This window comes from Rhinolophus sinicus, chromosome 16 (genome assembly GCF_057876585.1).
Source record: "Rhinolophus sinicus isolate RSI-liver-muscle chromosome 16, RSI-T2T, whole genome shotgun sequence".
NCBI lineage: Eukaryota > Metazoa > Chordata > Mammalia > Chiroptera > Rhinolophidae > Rhinolophus > Rhinolophus sinicus.
Genome location: NC_142516.1, coordinates 191,165,481 through 191,184,472, shown reverse-complemented (window position 1 = coordinate 191,184,472; position 18,992 = coordinate 191,165,481). Strand labels below are relative to the sequence as shown.

General features: G+C 48.7%; 1 protein-coding gene across 2 annotated transcripts in view; it reads right to left on the bottom strand.

Moving 5' to 3' along the window:
- CSMD1 (CUB and Sushi multiple domains 1) overlaps positions 1-18,992 on the bottom strand; it is a 1,607,858-nt gene that overhangs the window by 281,953 nt on the left and 1,306,913 nt on the right. For both annotated transcript variants that reach the window (XM_074329288.2, XM_074329289.2), the window contains exons 19-21: positions 13,610-13,726; positions 11,960-12,175; positions 4,958-5,146 (exon numbers count right to left, since the gene is read on the bottom strand). In XM_074329288.2, the coding sequence (XP_074185389.2) occupies positions 4,958-5,146; positions 11,960-12,175; positions 13,610-13,726 (522 nt within the window). The remainder of the gene's footprint in view (positions 1-4,957; positions 5,147-11,959; positions 12,176-13,609; positions 13,727-18,992) is intronic.

Below are 18,992 nucleotides of genomic sequence, written 5' to 3'. Positions count from 1 at the left end.
TTCGCACCAGTTCTGAAGGCCAGAACCCAGGGCCCACAGCACTGACTGTAGGATGTGCGTGAATTCAAACATACCCAGTACTAGCATTCTACTGAGAACACTGCTCTTTATTTATTTGGCTATAACACCGTGGGTGACAATGGACACTCTCTCAACCTGTTTAACACACGAGGCTGTGTTCAAATTCTAGTACTGAAGAAGCTTGTCCGGCTAAAGGACACTGAGGCACTACAACGCCTCACCTGTCACAGGACATCAGTCACCACAATGGCTGCACCGAGGTGTGTGGCTGCAGTCACTGAAGTTCTGGGGAAGTTGTGGGGCTTCTGAGAACATTATGAAATTGCAAAATCACACATTTATATTAATTAACTATGCATATGCTTAGGAAGCATTATTGGAAAAGTACAGACATAGGAAACAGTTTGACTATGAACTCAAGATAGAAAATATTCATTCTGCATTAAACTGAGGTTTTTTGGTTGCTAACAAATTAGTAAATCTATCATCTATCTACATATCTATCATATACAAACACATACACACACACACGAAGTCTATATTGTTTAAAATACATGATCCCATTTTTATTCACAAAAATATTTAAGAATTACATAAAATGTTCCTATTTGAATCTATTTATTATCCTATAATCCTTTATTTCCTTAATTTAATGCTATCCCTGGATTCACCTTCAAGGTGCAATAAAGATTTGTTTTAACTGTTTCAAAATTTTAAACAAGAATAAAGAAACAAATGGACACAATAGACTACTTGGTATGGGAAAACATGGTTTAAATAAAATGGGTCAAAATATTTACAGGTAAATTTAGTCATCAAAACACAGGCTAAATATTTTGCTTTACTATCTATGCTTCTCTGAAATTAAGCCATTAACCAAGTCAGACTAAGAGTGTAGATTTTTTTTCTCATTTTATTCCATCCAAGGACATTAAATAGAATTCAGATATTCAACAAGAAGGTAACACTCATTTTCATTGATTTTTAAAAATATTCTCAGCAACATTACTTAGTAATTATTCTGATGTGAATAAGTAGGTCCGAAAAAAAGTGTTCAGAATTGTGTGTTCACAGATGCAATGTTAGAGAATTCTAGGGGATGTCATGTCCACTGTACCTGTGCTCTAACTTTGTCTCTGCTTTTACCACCAAGATACAACAAAGTATATGCAATATCACCAAAGATCACAAAAATGTGTAGTTTTCTTTACTATTTAACAGCTGAGCAGATCGGCTTCTAAGTAGCCTAAGGCACCAGGCCTTACTGGACAGTGAATGGCCAGGAACAGGCATGTGACTCTTATCTGGGTCAATCAGAGGAAGCCCAGGCCATGCCCAGAAGCTACTTGGGAAGCTGTGTCCTGGCAGCAAGTTGCGAGGACTGTGTTGTGTGATCACATGAGAGCCTGGTCTGGGGTGGCCCCTCAGGGAAGGGGTGCAGGGAGCTGCCTGGGCGTCCCCAGGGGCCTGTGGAGCCTGAGGGTCAAGCCAACACCCAGGCCAACAAAACAGAGAGGGATGAGGCTTCAGGCCCTGGGTAACTTGGTCACCTTGATCAAACCTCACCTGAAGCTGTCCTGATTTATAGGCTACTCAGCCATATCAACAGAAACCATCTTCATTGAAACCACTTTTGGCACCTTTTTCTGTAACTCCCAAATTTAAAACAAAATACTGATCATACACATATAATGCAACACAAGTGGTGGCACCAGACATGGCCTGCATATTTCTAGTGGGTTTTGCATCAAGGGCACATGCTGATACCATTTCCAGTGCCCTACATAAATAATCAGGCAAAGCTGCCCCACAACGAATAAACACTAATAAAAACATTACTTCTCTTTCATTTGTGAATAGAAGGATAAAGAGAAAAGCAGTTCTCAGCTCAGGTGGTCTCTGGAGATTCTACTGAAGACCAAGTGGTTGTCAGGAAAGATGAAACTGCAAGCTTATCACTCACCATTCCACCAGCGCCCCTCTCATTTCAGAAAGGAGCTGTCACTCTGGGCCATGGGCAGGCCACCGTGTACTGTGGTTTTAAAGGAAGGAACATGGACACTGAGTACTGATGAATCCAGCTTTTGAGATCAAGAGGGAAGCTTCTAAGGAGAGGCATCTTTGTGTATTTGACAAGCAAGCACTGGGAAGGCACAGGGTGGGATGAGGGAGAAGGTGGGACCCTAAAGGAGACCTGGGTCTACTGGGGGGAAGGAGGCCCCCGTAAAGACACCTGGGCCTATTGGGGGGAAGGAGGCCCCCATAAAGGAGACCTGGGCCTAATGGGGGTAATGTGCCCCCCGTAAAGGAGAGATGGGCCTAAGGGGGGAAGGTGGCTCCCCGTAAGGGAGAGAGGGGCGTAATGGGAGACAGAAAGATGAAGACAGGTCTAGTGCAGGGGGGTGGCTATCACAGAGGGCCCCTGTTCAGCTGTAGAGGGGAACAAGGAAGTAACCTGTGAGGTGACTTCCACAATGAGGAATCAACCTGACAGAAAAGGGGGTGCACCATGACAGTGTGGGAACAGGCTGGAGACAGGCTCAGAGGTCAAGGTCATTTACAGGCCCATGGTCATTTATGGACCTGTGCAGGCTTTCCGTGGTCGCGCAGGAAGGCGTGAGTGAGCTGGGTGAGGAAGTGGAGAGCCCGGCCGCTGAGTAAAGGGCGGTGTGTGCCATGACAGTTGGGGCTCGTCTGTTCTGAGCATTCTGGGGAGCTCACTAACAGGCTCTGCTAAGGAGAATAGATGGACGGGGTTTTGGATTTGGATAGATGTCTCTGGGACCCGCTGTACTAATGGGTTGGGGTCCGTTTGGGAGCCCGGGAGAATATTCAGGACAGAAGGTGACAGCCTTTTGAGGGCCGGGCAGGGAGGGGGCAGGGGGCCTGATCTGAGAGCTTTGTGCAAGACAGAGTGTCCAGAACCAGCGGCTACACAGATGAGGAAAATGAGAGAGAGGGAGGAACAAGGCCAGCCCCAGGTGCCATGTGGGTCATTTGGTGGGTGTCAGTCCCACTGATAATCTGTTTATTTTGCAGTGCCTCACAGCCAGACGGGCTGGAAGGAAAATGAGAAAGCAACCGGCAGGTCATGAGAGGCGCCATACAGACAGAGCAAACCCAAGGGCCCACGTGCAGTGGTGAACAGCCGCTGCAGGACCCTGTGTTAAAGTCTGGTCAACTGTGTGACCGCAGCCAACGATCTTAGATGTTTTGTACCTCAGTGTTCCCATCTGTAAAATGGAACTGACAATAACAGTGCCCACTTTATAGAGACGTCCTGGGGATTAAACTAATTGACACATGTAAAGAGCTCAGAGCTTGGTCTAGAATTAGAACTCAATACATGTTAACGATTATTCCAACCCTTGTTACTTCTCACTTTATATAAGAACCCAAAGAACAAGAATAACAATTAAAGATAATGAATCGAGATAGAATAATGGCACATGGGATATTGCAATCAATAGACTACGTAATGCTGCATCCTCAGAACGGCACTTTTATTTCATTGAGCTGAGTTTCTCCCAGACCTTAAACTATCTTGTTCAGTAATTTCTAACCTGAGGAATATGGATTCCAGGCAACTCGGGGAATTCCTGGATCATCTACAGAATAGTATTCTGTAGATGATATACACACACACACACACATACATATATATATACATATACATATACATATATATGTGTGTGTGTGTGTGTGTGTATATATATATATATATATATATATATATATATATTTATTTATTTTGAGATAATGTTCAAAACTTGCATTCAATTCTCAAATAAAATCCTAACCAAAAACAGGAGGAAGCACTACTTTAGGAGAAAGCCAGACAGTAGAAATGTGCCGAGCTGTCCCTGGGAAGAGATAAAGATGATTTGCTTCTTGTTCCCTTGTTTCATTGCTTTTATGATGAAGTCCCGACTCTCTGTGGTTCATCAAAATACAACAAAAGACAGACAGTACTACCATTGAATCACATAATATTCCTAACTGATGCTGATAATTGAAGAGATTCTGAGTCATGGAAACAATGTGGAATTACTAAGCCAACAATCTAGTCGTTTTGGGGATTAAGAGATTTGATTGTCACAACTTCCCCACGCGCCTCTAGTGTGTCACTCGTAGGACTGCTATGGAACCTACTGTGGACTTCCTGGGAACCGAGAAGTATCCCAGTTAAGGCACGGTTAATCTCTAGACAAATGTCACCATGCCGTGACATTAAGGAACAGATGGTGAAGCCCTGACATGCAGAGTGGCAGGTACTAGACACTGTCTCTGGGCTGACGACCAGACCCTCTGCACGTGCTGGCTTGAAAATGCCGTGTTTACTGAGCAGCCTGTGGAGGCCTCAGGCCGATGGTCACCTAACCCGCTGCGTCACCCAAGCCACTGGGACCGCAGCATGATCCCCACTGCGCTGTGGAACATTCTGGAAAAGCTAAGTCAGAATTCACAGGTTCTCAGAGCCCACTCTGCAGGACGGTGCTGCCGTCATCCAACCAACGAGCTCCACTGAAAAGAAACAATGAAGCTACTACTATTTCACATGGTTACCACCACTCTGCCAGGAAACACTCACTCCTTTTCATTAATATAACTGCCAAAGGCTGTGTTAAAGCAGCAATACAGCGTCGCTTCCAGCTTTTATTTTTACCTTTTCCCAATTTATATATAAACATTTTCCCTTCATAAATCTGATTGACACATGCTTGAGTGTCACTCGTCTTCAGTGATGAGAGCTTAGAGCTGAAAGGGGCTGACCTCAGCGATGGCAGAGCTCCAGCCAGCGTCTCACACCGCCAGGTGGCAGGTGGCCCGCCCAGCACCGGCTGCGCCCTCCCCCCGGCCCCGGGGCCCTGGTCCTGACCACACTGCACCTGCCCTCCCATCTGGATGAATGAAATGAAAGCGTGTGACCACCTACCCACACACCTTGGCAGAGGTGCACTCCACACACGGCGGCCCCCACCCAGGCACGTAAGCTTGGTGGCACCTTCTAAGCGATACCCTGGGAAGCAGGAGAAGGTCAGCGAGTCCCCGACTCCGAAGTGAAAACCGATTCGTCGGCTGAAGGCAGGGACACCGGGGTCATCACAGGGCTCGAGGTCGTATTCTGAGATGTGGAAAGAGAGAGATTTGTGGGAATTGGGGTAAACACTCAGAAATTACTTAGTAAGACAAAAAAATATGTTTTTGTTAAAAAAATAAACCAATATGTGTACATATCGATATTCTTTTCCAAACTCTGCTTTAACGGTTATGTGGACCGTTATCCTTTGTACCTTGAGCTCTCTTTCGACAAATGGCATGTGTTGTAGTATTTTCTTCAATACAAACTCAAAATAAAATGACCCGTTTCAAAACTGTCACTTTAACAGTATGAAATTATTTTATTATTTCCAATTTCTAAAATCACTTACTGTCCTCCTCTCATAGGTGCAAATGAATGACCAAGAATCGAGTGCAAATACTAAAGCGACATGAAGGTGTGTTGCAGGAAAGCTTATTGTGACCAAGTTCACCTCTGAAACCTGCCTCGTATGTTACAGCCCTGATCCTTCCTGCCTACATTCACTCTATAAACCCCGTTTTACTGAAATGTAATGGAAAATATTCTAGAAACTACTGGAACTTTGTGTAAACTATGGGGAAAGAAAGTGCTAAATGAAGTTTAAAAATGGGGAATGATGGTTGACACATTTCTGCACCGGGGACCACACATCCAAAGTGTCCGTTCTGATGACAAGGGTGCACGTCGGCCTCACTCCTTCGAGTCCCCAGGTAAGGGCAGGGTTGCACCCTGACTGTCACTGGTCCACTACTGAGTCCCTGCTTTTGTCGGAGGGGCGTTAGAAGGTGTGGGGACCGCCTGTTGGTTTAGTTTCCTCCTGCTTTCTGCTCCCTGGGTCTGCAATGCCCAGTGGGGCGTCACACAGCAGACCACGCGCCCCAGGAAACGCCATAGGGACTGCAATGGCGGCGAGAGCCTCACAGAAGATAATGTGTCAATCAGAGGATGGGTGCTGCCTGCGTGAGGGGGGAGACAACAGGCAGTTTTCCACACCCTGGTGGGAAAAACTGGGCTAATATTTCTTTAAAAAAAACCTGACCCCACTTTCTGATTTACAACTGTCATCTTTCAAGTCTTTCTAGCCCCCGACATTGGATTCAGTCTCAACGGATGCGGAAAGTCCAGCTCGCCCTTTCCCCCCAATACTTTTCAAGCCTAATCCTGTTTTCTGTTTCCATCATCCCTAGTTCAGTCACTGACCTCTCAACCCCACAGGAAGCGGAACTCTGTGTCCCAATTTTGGCCTCATCTCACTCATCAGTCAAAATCTTAGGTACGTGCTTTCTATGTTGCTTTTGTCCTGCTTTTCATTTAGGTGAAAAATCTACATGGCGTCTCTGACATATTCAAACTAATCTGCCCCTCTGGAGATCTACTCATTAATTTGCCCTATTTTCAGCATGACCAAGCAAGGAAAAAAGAAAGACAGTCTCATTAAACTCAACTCAACAAATATTTACTGAAAACATCACACCGGAAGACAATGGTAGAATCTCTAGCAAATACTGAAATAAAGATGCCACAATCCAAGAAACTACCTTTCATCTTACAGATGTCATTCTCTTCCAAAGGACATGCCTACATTCTCAATTCAAGTCACATAGTTTCACTTCTTTAAAAACAACTGAAAATTCTTGCCAAATAAGAGAATAATTAGATATTACTTTATGCTAAACCTACTGTATTATATAAGGGAACCCATGATCGATGGCTCCTGGCTGCATGTATCTGTATCATACTTTGAATGATGGCCTCTGAAACATATCTGTTAAATAGAAGGCTGTCCCAACACCGTGAGATTAGAAGGTGTGTATCGTTTTACCGTCCTGTGTCAGGTTACACAGCGGCCTCTCCTGTCAATCGTCACTTATTCACTACCACAGTGTGCTCTTGCACTGGGCATATCTTCACTTATTCGTTTCACAGAAGAAAAATGCATTGCCCTCAGGATCCCATGCTCTCTCCACCTCAAGGACGGTGATTTGAGAATTTACCCTCGTTATTTTTCTTCATCAATTCTCTTGGCTCATTCCCATGGGCACACAAGGCTGTGTAAGGGCCATTTTAAGAACGACACACACCAAACCGAATCAAGCAGCTGACCCAAACCCCAGCCCCGACCTCACAACCACTGCAGCCACCGCCCCACTCAGGTTCCTTCCAGCAGCGCCCCTTCCAAAGCCTTGGTACGACTTCTCCTCCCAGACCTTCATCCATCCACGGACCCAGGCTTCCTGCCCAGAACCAGCGTGAGCTCGCGTGAACCCACCGAGTCCTCAGTCCCCGGTTACTCAGCCTCCAAGCAGGTTCCTTCCGAGGCAGCCTGTTACCCGTCTTCCGCGGAAGGTCTTCCTTTCTCAGCTGCCGGGATCCGTCTCGCCTCCTGCCCCCTCCCCTCCTCAGTCACGCATTTGCATTGTCCTCATCCTGCAGCTTGGGAATGCGATGCCTCCCACCTAACCTGGTCTCTTCTCTGCTGCACCTCCCCTCGCTCCATGGCTTACGTAGCCCACGTCTTTCAGTCCCGTCTATATTGACGCCCTGCAGTATTTCCTTGTCTAAGTTGATCCTTTTCCATGAGAATCCTCAAGGAACTCCTGGATGTACACCGAAATTTCTGAAACTAAAAATGTGTACTTTTCCTCCCAGACCTGCGTGACTTGCAGCGTCTGCCATGTAAGACATCGTGTGTTCACGGAGGCAGGAGCCTTGCCCGCTCTCTGTGAGTCACCCACACTTTCGATCCTCTGCCCACGTTGTCCCCCCTACCCCAGCACCTTTACCTCGGCCCGGACCCCTGTCGTGTCCTGCTGGGGGTCTTGGGTAATGGCATCCGACCTACGCTCCTTGTTTCAAGTGTGTACATTACTGAGAATGGCTTTGTAAAAGGTCAGGTCCTGTCCATCGCTGTTCAGATCCTTGCACTGCCTTCGAATCATACTCAAAATTAACATCCGAAGTCCTTCCCTGAACTTCTCAGCGACAGGGCTCTGTACCCACAAGGACACCTGGCCGCACGCTCCCACTGCTGCTTGTCCTAATTCTGAGAGCACCCCTCCCCACCCCACCCCCACACAGCGCCTGGCTTGCTTCCTAACTTGACTGCAATCACGTGTCAGCTTATCAGAGACCTGTCCGGGCAACGCTGCATGTTCCAGCATCTCCTCTCCGAGCCCTCGGCCGCTGTGTGCTTACTGGTGGGGTCCCAGCTACTATCTGGCTCCATGAAATCAGGCTTTTATTTTACTCACTGCTGTGTCTCCGTGGCCTAGAATATAGCCCCACATCTTGTGGGTGCTCAGCAAACACTCCTTGAATGAAAGAAAACTCTAAAAGGATGAGTTAGGCAACAGTGTTTTCAGGGCAGTGGTGCTTCCGATGGGAGAAGACACGTGGATGACTCTTCATGGGAAAGTGAAGCAGAAAATGACAGAAGAACCCATTGGAAGTGCATACCTTTGGTGCATAAACAGTGTCGTGGGAAAGTAGGAGGAAGAAATCCCACCCAGGGGAGAAGGGGAAGGTTCTGTGCGCCAGACAATGTCTGACCAGCAGGAAGGAGGTTTGCGTGGTCAAGAATAAAGAAAAGGCCTTTGAATGAAGAGAAAGGCACTAAGCTGTCCACGGTCTCATCTTTTGGGAGAACCGTGAAATTATGTGAATTCGTTGAAAGCTGTCACTCAACAGCAGCATCACAGCGAGAGCAGGAAGGAAGTGGGAAGAGTCGTGTGCGGCCAGCACTCGCTCCTGCAGCCGGGCCGTGGGGCGTGCAGGCCTGACCGTCCCTGCAGCCGGCCGTGGGGCGTGCAGGCCTGACCGCTCCTGCAGCCGGCCATGGGGAGTGCAGGCCTGACCGTCCCTGCAGCCGGCCATGGGGCGTGCAGGCCTGACCGTCCCTGCAGCCGGCCATGGGGCGTGCAGGCCTGACCGTCCCTGCAGCCGGGCCATGGGGAGTGCAGGCCTGACCGTCCCTGCAGCCGGCCGTGGGGCGTGCAGGCCTGACCATCCCTGCAGCCGGCCGTGGGGCGTGCAGGCCTGACCGTCCCTGCAGCCGGCCGTGGGGCGTGCAGGCCTGACCGTCCCTGCAGCCGGCCGTGGGGCGTGCAGGCCTGACCGTCCCTGCAGCCGGCCGTGGGGCGTGCAGGCCTGACCGCTCCTGCAGCTGGCCATGGGGAGTGCAGGCCTGACCGTCCCTGCAGCCGGCCATGGGGCGTGCAGGCCTGACCGTCCCTGCAGCCGGCCATGGGGCGTGCAGGCCTGACCGTCCCTGCAGCCGGGCCATGGGGCGTGCAGGCCTGACCGTCCCTGCAGCCGGGCCATGGGGAGTGCAGGCCTGACCGTCCCTGCAGCCGGCCGTGGGGCGTGCAGGCCTGACCGTCCCTGCAGCCGGGCCATGGGGCGTGCAGGCCTGACCGTCCCTGCAGCCGGCCGTGGGGCGTGCAGGCCTGGCGTCGCAACATGCACAACTTCCCCACATCCCTCCCCTCCTCTCTGCACAGTACTGACTGGGGATGCAGTCGGGAGGGGCTGCTTTAACAAAACCTTCGAAAAAGACAGACATAAACGGGACTATTAGGAAAAAAAACAAAAATGGACATGAGAATTGTAATTTTATACAAAATCAGAAAAGTCCCCAGAAGGGTAAGTGCCTCCTTCGCATAATGAAGTTGCTACTTATTTGAACGCCTGACAAATCTATTTCAGTGTATTAGTGGCAGTGGCAGTGGATCGTAGCCCAGTTTCAAGGCAGATCCCTCCAGGTGGAAGCCCGCCTTTAACCCATCTAAGGCACATGCCTACTGAACCCTGGCTTGGCTGGTGGTTGATGGGGGGCTGTCTGAGCTTGAGTGTGACACCGTGTCGGTGAACATAGATCCCTGTGCAAGCTTTACGGGTCCTTTTCTACAGCTTGTGTGCAAATGAACTATGCCACACACTCAAAAACTGTCACCACGTTACTTTTAACATGTAACCCTCTTTCCAAGGTGCCCCTGGAAGCTCCAAAGCCCCAAGAAGTGGGAAGGTGTGTTTTGCTCCTGCCATGGCTTGTGAAGGAGCCCAGGGAAGCAGAATGCACCGGACTTGCCCTCTGACTCGGGAATCATCAGACGTGACGTCGGCTCTGTGCTGGGAGCGACAGAAGCCAGAAATGGAAGATGCACGTGGACTCCGATTCACAGAGCAGAAGGCCTGTGTACCCAGCGATAGCAGACTCATTTCCTTGCTGCTTTCTCCCTGTGGGGTGTGCTGCTGACAACCACTGTGGAGCGTGGTGAAGCTCAGAACAGAGGCCAGTGACGTCCCCACACGGTCACTGAGATGGGCAGAGCAGACTAGAGGGGGTGTTAAGCACGAGTGTCAGAGAGACCTACGGTTTCGCCACATGAACTGGCCCAATTTCGCGATTACCACTGATTACAGCAAGTTTCCAAGAAATCAAGTAGTCTGAGCCTGTCCTAAACCTCCAATAATGAGGGGAAATATGAGAAAAAAACAAAAAAGTCAGATTAAGATAGATGGCAATTGGTCTATAATTACACTAAAATCCCCAATAAACCTTTTTCTTTAAGGTAGTATTTCAACGTGTCAATTCCACCTCAATAAAGCTCAAAACAGTTTTTCTTTTTGCAGATGCTAATGATCGTGCGATATTTAGTAAGTAATTATCAGTTCCGTCATTAACGTCCACGACGAATAAGGCCCAGGAAGGGAGCTGCCAGGAATGGAAAGGCAGAACACGTAGAAAACTTGCTGCCAAGAGCTTTCATTTTGCAACAGAGACACGATAAATATGCAAATATCGTAACCAACGATCGGCTCAGTAGCATCAGGTTAATGAGGAATTTACGGGGCTGGAGAACAGGAAAAGCTGCTTGTGGTTTGGGGCTCAGGGACCCCCGTGGGAAAACAACATCAGATCTGGGCGATCCAGAAAGACGTGGAGAAACACTTTCGTCTTCAAAGCATCATGGACACACGTGCGAATTAACCCAACGGCTGACCCCTGTCAGGCAGCTTAGAGCAGTGCTGTGCTTTCTGTTGGCTGGGGGGTGAATGGGGGGGGGGGGGGGCTCACCGTCATATGCTCACTGAATGCTGCTCTGTTGTTACATTTATCTGGTGCATGTTTGATCAGTTAAATGTCTGTAGTTTTTCTCATTTGTAAAAATGTATTAATACCATTCATAGAACCATTCAAATTAAACAACTTAACCCACATGGATAATGTCCGAAGCAAGATACACCCTTCAGCAACATTGTCTATGTATAATTACAAGTAAGAATGCTAATCTCGGAATTCCGCTTTGGTGCTGTGTTTGCATTCAGGTAAGGACAAGCTCATCCCTCACTGTGTGTCCACACTGCTTTTCACCCTAAAGCTTGTCCACTGGGGCGGGGGGAGCAGAATACCCAGTGGACAGGCACCCTCAATGTGCCTCCCAATAAGGACAGTGTCCCAGGGATCCTGACAGAGCTGATGATGAGAAGTGAGTGAGAGGGAGTTTCAGGAGAAGACAGTGATGGTCACAATGTTCCACTGAGAACGTGCAGGCTGGCGGTTGTGGGCGTCAGGCCACAGCCTTCCTTTTGGCTTCGAGAGGGTTTAGCCTCCTCCCCACACCAGTAACGCTTATCGTGATGGGTCGGTCACTTACCTGTCTCCACACCCACATGCATGCACATGTGCACACACACATGCACACACACGCACACATGTACACGTGCACACACACACGTGCACACACACGCACACACGTACAAATGTACGCACACGCACGTACACATGTGCACACACACACGCACACACATACAGTACTATTACTGCCCGCGGTGAAACAGCAGAGACCAACATACCTGAAAAGGTGATGTTGAACCCCTCGTAGGAAATGGAAAAGTCTGATATGAAGCGAAGCTGGGCAGTGAAGTTCCCGAACAAACCCGCCTTAATGATGTGGGGCAGCACGGAGCCCGTGAGCCTGGCCACGGGCTCTGAGAAGCTCCCATCCTCCGTGACCAGCAGGTAGTCGTGGGAGCTCTCCAGGTGAAAGGTGTGGAAAATCATCTGCACTCCTGGGGGGCGGGGACACAGGGAGGGAGGGAAGGAGGGAGGGAGGGGGAGGGAGAGGGAGAGTTAACACTCTCGGAAGAATAATGCCTTCTGGGTTTAGAGACATCAAAGTCTTGAATCAAAATTTAATCTTAATATGCAAACCTAACATTGAAGTTTGAAAGGAAAATACAGAAAATGGTAGGCCTTAGAAATGCAAGAAAGAGGAGGGATAAATAACAAAAGTAAATAAATGCTTAAGTATATACAAGAATAAATACAGATGACATACAGACACAGATAGATACAGATATAGATACAGACACAGATATACATATAGAAACAGATATAGACACAGACAGAGATATGCAAATGTAAGTGAAACATGGCAGGACGCTGACAATGGACTGCACGCAGGAAAGCTCGCTAGGCCCTGAGGGGGAGCGTCTGGGTTGAAGGACCAGGTGACTTTCCTGTTTATACTAAACGAACGTCCGTTAGGAAATCACAGCGTGGACATCCAGACAGAAACCTACACAACTGAGGGCCAACGTCTTTGAAATCACAGTCCTGTGCCCTTCACGGACATGTCCGCACAGTAACTGTCCCGGGAAGATTCTTTCTGGACCCCTAGAGCCAAGTGAATCAGATAGACCATGGAGAGCTCCTTTATAATGAAAACGTGTATGTAGGACAAAACCTCAGTAACTCATGATTTGTTTCTTCTTTGTTCTCAATTTCCTTCCTTCACGAGGGCAAAGAAAAACGCAGAGCATGTAACAAAATATGTGAATTGGGCATCAAGTTGAGCTCACGTCTAAGTGGAGAGACCACATCTACAGACTATTTATGTGACCGCAATTCCAAATTATCGCCTTAAAAATGACAAGTTTAGTTACACTAAAAAGACCCCTGGTACCATCCTCAGTCCAAAGTTCATAAACTACGTTTCCTGCACAAAATGCAAGTTTTCCTGGTCTTCACTCTGTCTACAAAGTGCGGTTAACGAAAACTGTCCCAGGAGTCATGGCTAGGTTATGCAAAGATAAAGGACTTATTTTGTGTAATAATACTGGGTAGCTTAGAATACAAGTCCAGTGCAAAAAGGGATCCTAGATCTAGCATGGAAATTACAAGTTTCGATTGTTTCCTCTTATTTCCTTTCATTAATCAATATGTGTCTCTTATGTCTCACTTCCTTAACCTTACACCTAATTTCCAAACTTACAGTCACATGGATGAATCCTAGTTATCTGATAAACAGAGTTAAACAAGGAATTGACTTTTGCTTGTAGCACAATCGTTTAAAGACCACTGTTCTAAAATCCTCCAAAATTCACAGTGGAACAATATGAGGACATCAGCTATCTTGCTCACACAGGAATCCGCTTTTCTTCTCCCCGTGTTTGTGTCTTGGTCATAACTGTGCACAGTTGGAGTCTCTGTAAGAGCCTTACCCTTGCCATGCGACACTTCGATGGTCCAGGTACAGTTCAGAGAGTTTGGGTAGAAATCCGGGAACCCCGGAGAAAGCACGGTTCCACTCTTCCCATGGATGTAGCCTCCACAGAGGGCTGAAAACAACAAGGAAGCGTTAGTGTGCTTTAAAAAATTTCATAACGATTGCTAGAATACAATACATTTCAGGTGACATTTAACTGGCCAAGGACTAAAAGAATTCTAATACCACCACCATGAAAACTAAAAACAAAACCCAAACTTTATTTTACTTGCAACTGTAATATGCTAGTTCACATACAGGTGTCCTAAGAAGTACAAAACTTAGAGAAATGACAGAGTTAAGCATAACAACTAAAGTAGAACCTCCCTGTGATGGTGAGTCATGTGTCCACTGGACGGGGGGCCCAAGCACGAGGTCAAACGCTATCCTGGCTGTGTCTGCGAGGGTATCTTTAGATGAGATTAACGCCATGCTGGCCGACTCAGTAAAGCAGATTGCCCTCCCAGTGGGGGTGGGCCTCATCCAATCAGTTGAAGGCGTGAATAGAACAAAAAGATCCCCTATAAATAAGATGAAACTCCTCTTTCCTGGTTGCTTTCCAACGGGGACACTGTTCTTTTCCCTGCCTTCAGATCTAAACTAAAACACTGGCTATTCCTGAGCCTCAAGCCGACCAGCCTTCATACTGGAACTTACACCACGGCCTCTCCTCGATCACCAGCTTACCCACCGCACATCTGGGAACAGGGCAGTGTCCATAAAGGTCCGAGCCACGTCCTGTCATTAGTACCCCTCTCTGTGTCTTTCTCTCTCTCCCTCCCTCTCTGTCTTTCTCCCTCCCTCTCTCTCTCCTTCCCTCCCCCCCTCTGCCTGTGTGTGTGTGCATACATATGTACATACACATTATATGTATATATACACATGGAGATGGAGACACACACACACACTCACACTCACACACCCCACTGGTTCTGTCTCCCTAGGGAACACTGACCTACACAATAAGAGCTTCAGAAATGGGGCAGTTCACGTTTTTGTGGAGCTGCTGGTCTTCTCAGAAGCACTTCAGTGGTTTTAAATTGTCTACAACACAATTGCCCTGTTCAATATGCTGTAGTGACTCGGTTTTGAAAGAAGAAAAGAAAGTTCTACAGAATCACGAGCAGAAAAGTCGTGCCCTTTAGCGGATCAATGTATTATGGACGTTTACGTGCTTGGAACCTGCTGTGAGGAGGAGTGAGTTCAGAGCCAACCCCACGACTGGCTCGCTCTGGGGTCTTTGGCAACTCGCTTGCCCTCCCTCCCTCCTTTCCTTATCCAGAAAATGAAACACTGGTAAGTCCCATCCCCCGCTCAGGGTCGGCCTGTACAGTGACTGCCATTGCAGGGCACCATTACTGGATCTGACATACGCTGAACACCCAGCCTAACCATCGATCGTTATTAGCAGGTGTCGGATCTGTAACATACCCGTAATTTACAAATTCGAATACACTCGATATGCACTAATTTTTCAAACAATTGAATGTTGAACACTCCCTCGCGGGTATTTTCTTCTGTTTCATCTTACACCCTATGAAACTTTCCTGAGAATGGAAGACCTGAACTGAGAAGGGACCGAGGGGACGCAATCAGCAAAGCAGGAGGCGAGGAGGGGAGCAAGGAGATCTGGGTTCCAGCCACGTGTCTGTCCCCAGACCTTCTGGGTCTCGTCCTTCTCCTCAAACCTGCCCGCGTGCGTGTGGCTGCCAGGCCCACGTGTGACAGCGGCACAGACCCGGGCTGCCCTGCCCCACTGCACGCCCTGCACACTGAGCACATGTCTCTGCCCCTCTGGTCCCCATATCCTCACAGGTGAGAAGGGACAGAATCCCCACTTCACCGGTCACCGTGAGAATGAAACGGGTTCACACCTGCAAAGGACGCTGGGCAGCGTCTCCCACACCGATCGCTCCCTCAGGATTAAACTTGACTGTTCACTTCACCAGATCCCTCTGCTCGCTCAGCCTTTGCACGTATGTACTTGCACTTCCTTTCTGGAACTAGGTGACAGGGTCTATTGGTAAAACACTCGTACCTGGAGTAAGTTTCTCCCATTCACACGACCATCCTGAATCATGTGTTGTAACAGCTCGTTCCACAAACAATATGTGTGAAAACAAAAGCTAACTCGTGGAAAATACGGCATTTCTCGTCATGTATTTTAAGGGAACAGATAATGCAAATGAGATGGGAAGAAGTATATAAAAGTCAGCACAACAGAAACTTTTAAAATGAGTTCTAGAAAAGTTTAACAATTTAAGATTTTCACATCCTAAAATTACCCTGACTCCACATGAGGTAACATTCACGTAACATTTGAGATGAATGCAGCCAATAGTTGCTGAGCAGCTGCTGCTAAGCAGACACGGTCCTTGCACAGAAAGATGCTAATGAGCAGTACAGATGCAGGCCTCTGCGCTCCTCACTGCTCGGGTACTCACTCCAGCTGAAGGAGAGAGAATGACCCCCAACAATAGAAAGAGCGGACATGCGATGCTGGCAGATGACAAGCATCGGGCGGAAGCCTCACAAGCCTTGCGCAGTTTGGGAGCGACGCAGGGGAGCTCGGGGAGGCCCCTGGGACGTGGCCTCTGAGGGAGGACTTGGCAGAGATGAGGGAACCACGTGGTATCTGGGCAGCAACCCGGGTGGAGAGAAAACAGTGGGACACAGGGTGGGGGTGGGCCTGCCGGCTGAGGGGACAGTGTGCCTGGGGCAGGACAGACAGGGGACTGTTCCGGGAGCTAAAGGGCCCAATCGCACCCAGGCGGTACCGGCGGGGAAGGGCCTGGGCATCTCTCTGATGGGATGACGGGCCCCTGGAGGGGTCTCACAGAGAACGGCAGGTACCCACTTGGGCTTTAACAGGACCACTAGGCTGCGGTGAGCAGGGCAGTGGCGGTGGCAGAGGGCAAAGCCGTTAGAGGAGACGGGACGGGCACATCGCAACAGAGGTGGTGGGGACAGGCCAGCACCGGCCACGTTCTGAAGGGACAGCCCAGGGATGGTCTCAGGAGCGAGATGGGGCGCCAGGTGGGAGAGGAGGAGGAAGGGCCGACTGCGAGGCTTTAAGCCTGAGTGTGAGGCAACCGAAGGGGCAGGAAGACTCTGGAGAAGCAGGTTTGACCTTGAATCGGTCGGTTTGGGATACGTGCAGCCTGATGCCCTCTAGCCGACCTACAGATCGGGGGCGTGGCTACTGGTGACCAAGGCTGGGCTCCGTGCCAGAGGTCTGACCAACGGACAGGACGAGGGCACAGCCAGAGGGGACCAGCAACACAGCGGGTGATGTAGACACAAGATTACAACCGGGGACAGGCCATGGTGAGAGCTCGGGGGGACGAGGAAGCCTCAGCGTGGAGACGAGAAGTCGTGGTCAGTGCAGCAGGAGAATGCGGACAGCTGGCGAGGAAGCTACATCTTGCTACCTTTTAGTTCTGGCTGGGACTGGACCGCTGTAAACTAGCACCTTAACTCCTCAAACTTTTAACAAGGATTTTATCTTCATAAATGAGAGACACTTTATATAAAATTGAGCTATCTTGTATCTGGTTATTTGTCAGTAGTCTTTACCCTAAAGTCTGCACATACTATATAAACTGATAAAAATTAATTTGCATCCAGCTACATCTAAAAATTGCACAAGTCATTACTATGGCTTTCACCTCTGCCTAACGCCTCCAAGGTAAACTGTTTGCTCCTGTGCTGGGGAGAAGCCTGGAGAAAGTTGCTCTGACCACTGTGTGATGCTTTCCGTCCACTAAACACCAAATCCAGAAATCACTACCCAACCTCGTCAAGCCGCTACTTAGGAGCCACGTCCGATGGAAAGTTACATGTAAAGCAAACCTGCTGCTTATTTTGGTTCCTATGTGTGTAAACACATCACAAAATCACACATTGTGAAGATATGAATAAAGAAAACTTTGTGCACAAAGCTACAATGTTTTGTTCTGGAAAAGGAGATTGGATGTAGAGAATTGTGTTGCTACTCTCCCCTGAAACTGAAGTGAGGAAGGAGTAAGAGACCTGACTCACATTTCAGCGCCCACTGGGGTCCCTACGGATTTCCATGTAAGGAAATGTCTACAGTCCCGTCACTGGAGCTACAGAAAGAGCTGCGTATCATTTGAGTTACAATAACCCGTTGTCTCATGTCCTGCAGAGTCTTTTCAAGGCAGGTAAAAAGGATACAGTCAAGTTTTACTCTTGCCATCCTCAAGGGTATAATTTCTTGAATTTTCCATTCTGTTACATTACGCCCCTCCCCATCAAAGACCCAGGGCTTTGTCATGGAAATCTCTTAGATGTCCAACGATGAACAGATGCTAGAGAAACAGCAGAGTGACACATGCTGAGGACTTTCCCCAGGGAGCTGAGATCTACCAGCAAACACAGTTTAAGTCCTATCTCTGACCCTTTGCTTTTATCCATCCACCCATCCGCTCAGAATGATTTACTGATAAACTTACTACTTTTTCCCAAGCACCCTTGTTTGCTCTTGGACATACAACAAAGAATAAGACAGGCAAGGCCCTGTTTTTCCAAAGTTTCCCATGTTCTAATGGGCAAATAACTTATGAAGAGATAGCAAAGCATGATGCACGTGAGCTTATTTTCAAACGTCTGAGGTCTAGAGGACCACTGCACGGAGGGCAGCAAAGTGATGGCCACACGTCCACGCAGACGCCCACTCCAGGGCACTCACATGTCCGTAAGTGACCAAATGACGGAGCGGTGCCGAAGGGCAGTCAGCTCAGGGTTACACGGCTGCCCTGTGACAGACAGGCTGTCGCATGCCCGTCACAGCAGCCCGGGGTTCCTGCTGGTCTTCCAGGTGAAGCCTCAGGCCCCCGTGCATTCTGCAGTTTCGGACTTCCCCCAGTTATCATCTCCCCCACCTGCCCAGACCTTGGCCAAAGTCTTATAATAAATGCAAGTCTGCAGACCTGTCAGTCATTGGTTTGCAAGTTAAAAAACCCACAGCTTTAATAGGTTGTTTTTCAATGTTTCCTCCACCTGGATTGCAGAAGGACGCGAGCTGCTCCATGCAGGCTGCACCTGAGGCCACAGTCATTTTCTATGAGCGAGAGGACGGCGGGAGAGGGAGGGGGTCAGAAGGCAGATTCTACTCTCTTCCTGCAAGATACTGTCGGCTCCCGCAGCGCCAGCTCTCACTGAACCTGGCAGGTCTCACACGCACCTTTAACACCCACTTCCTTCTCAGGAGCAGTGAGACACTCGCCTGGGTTTCCCACTGAGGCTGAGCATCTGGGGATGCAGCCCCAGAATCGTTTCTCCCCCATGACCCATGTCTGCACTGTGACACTTCTAGC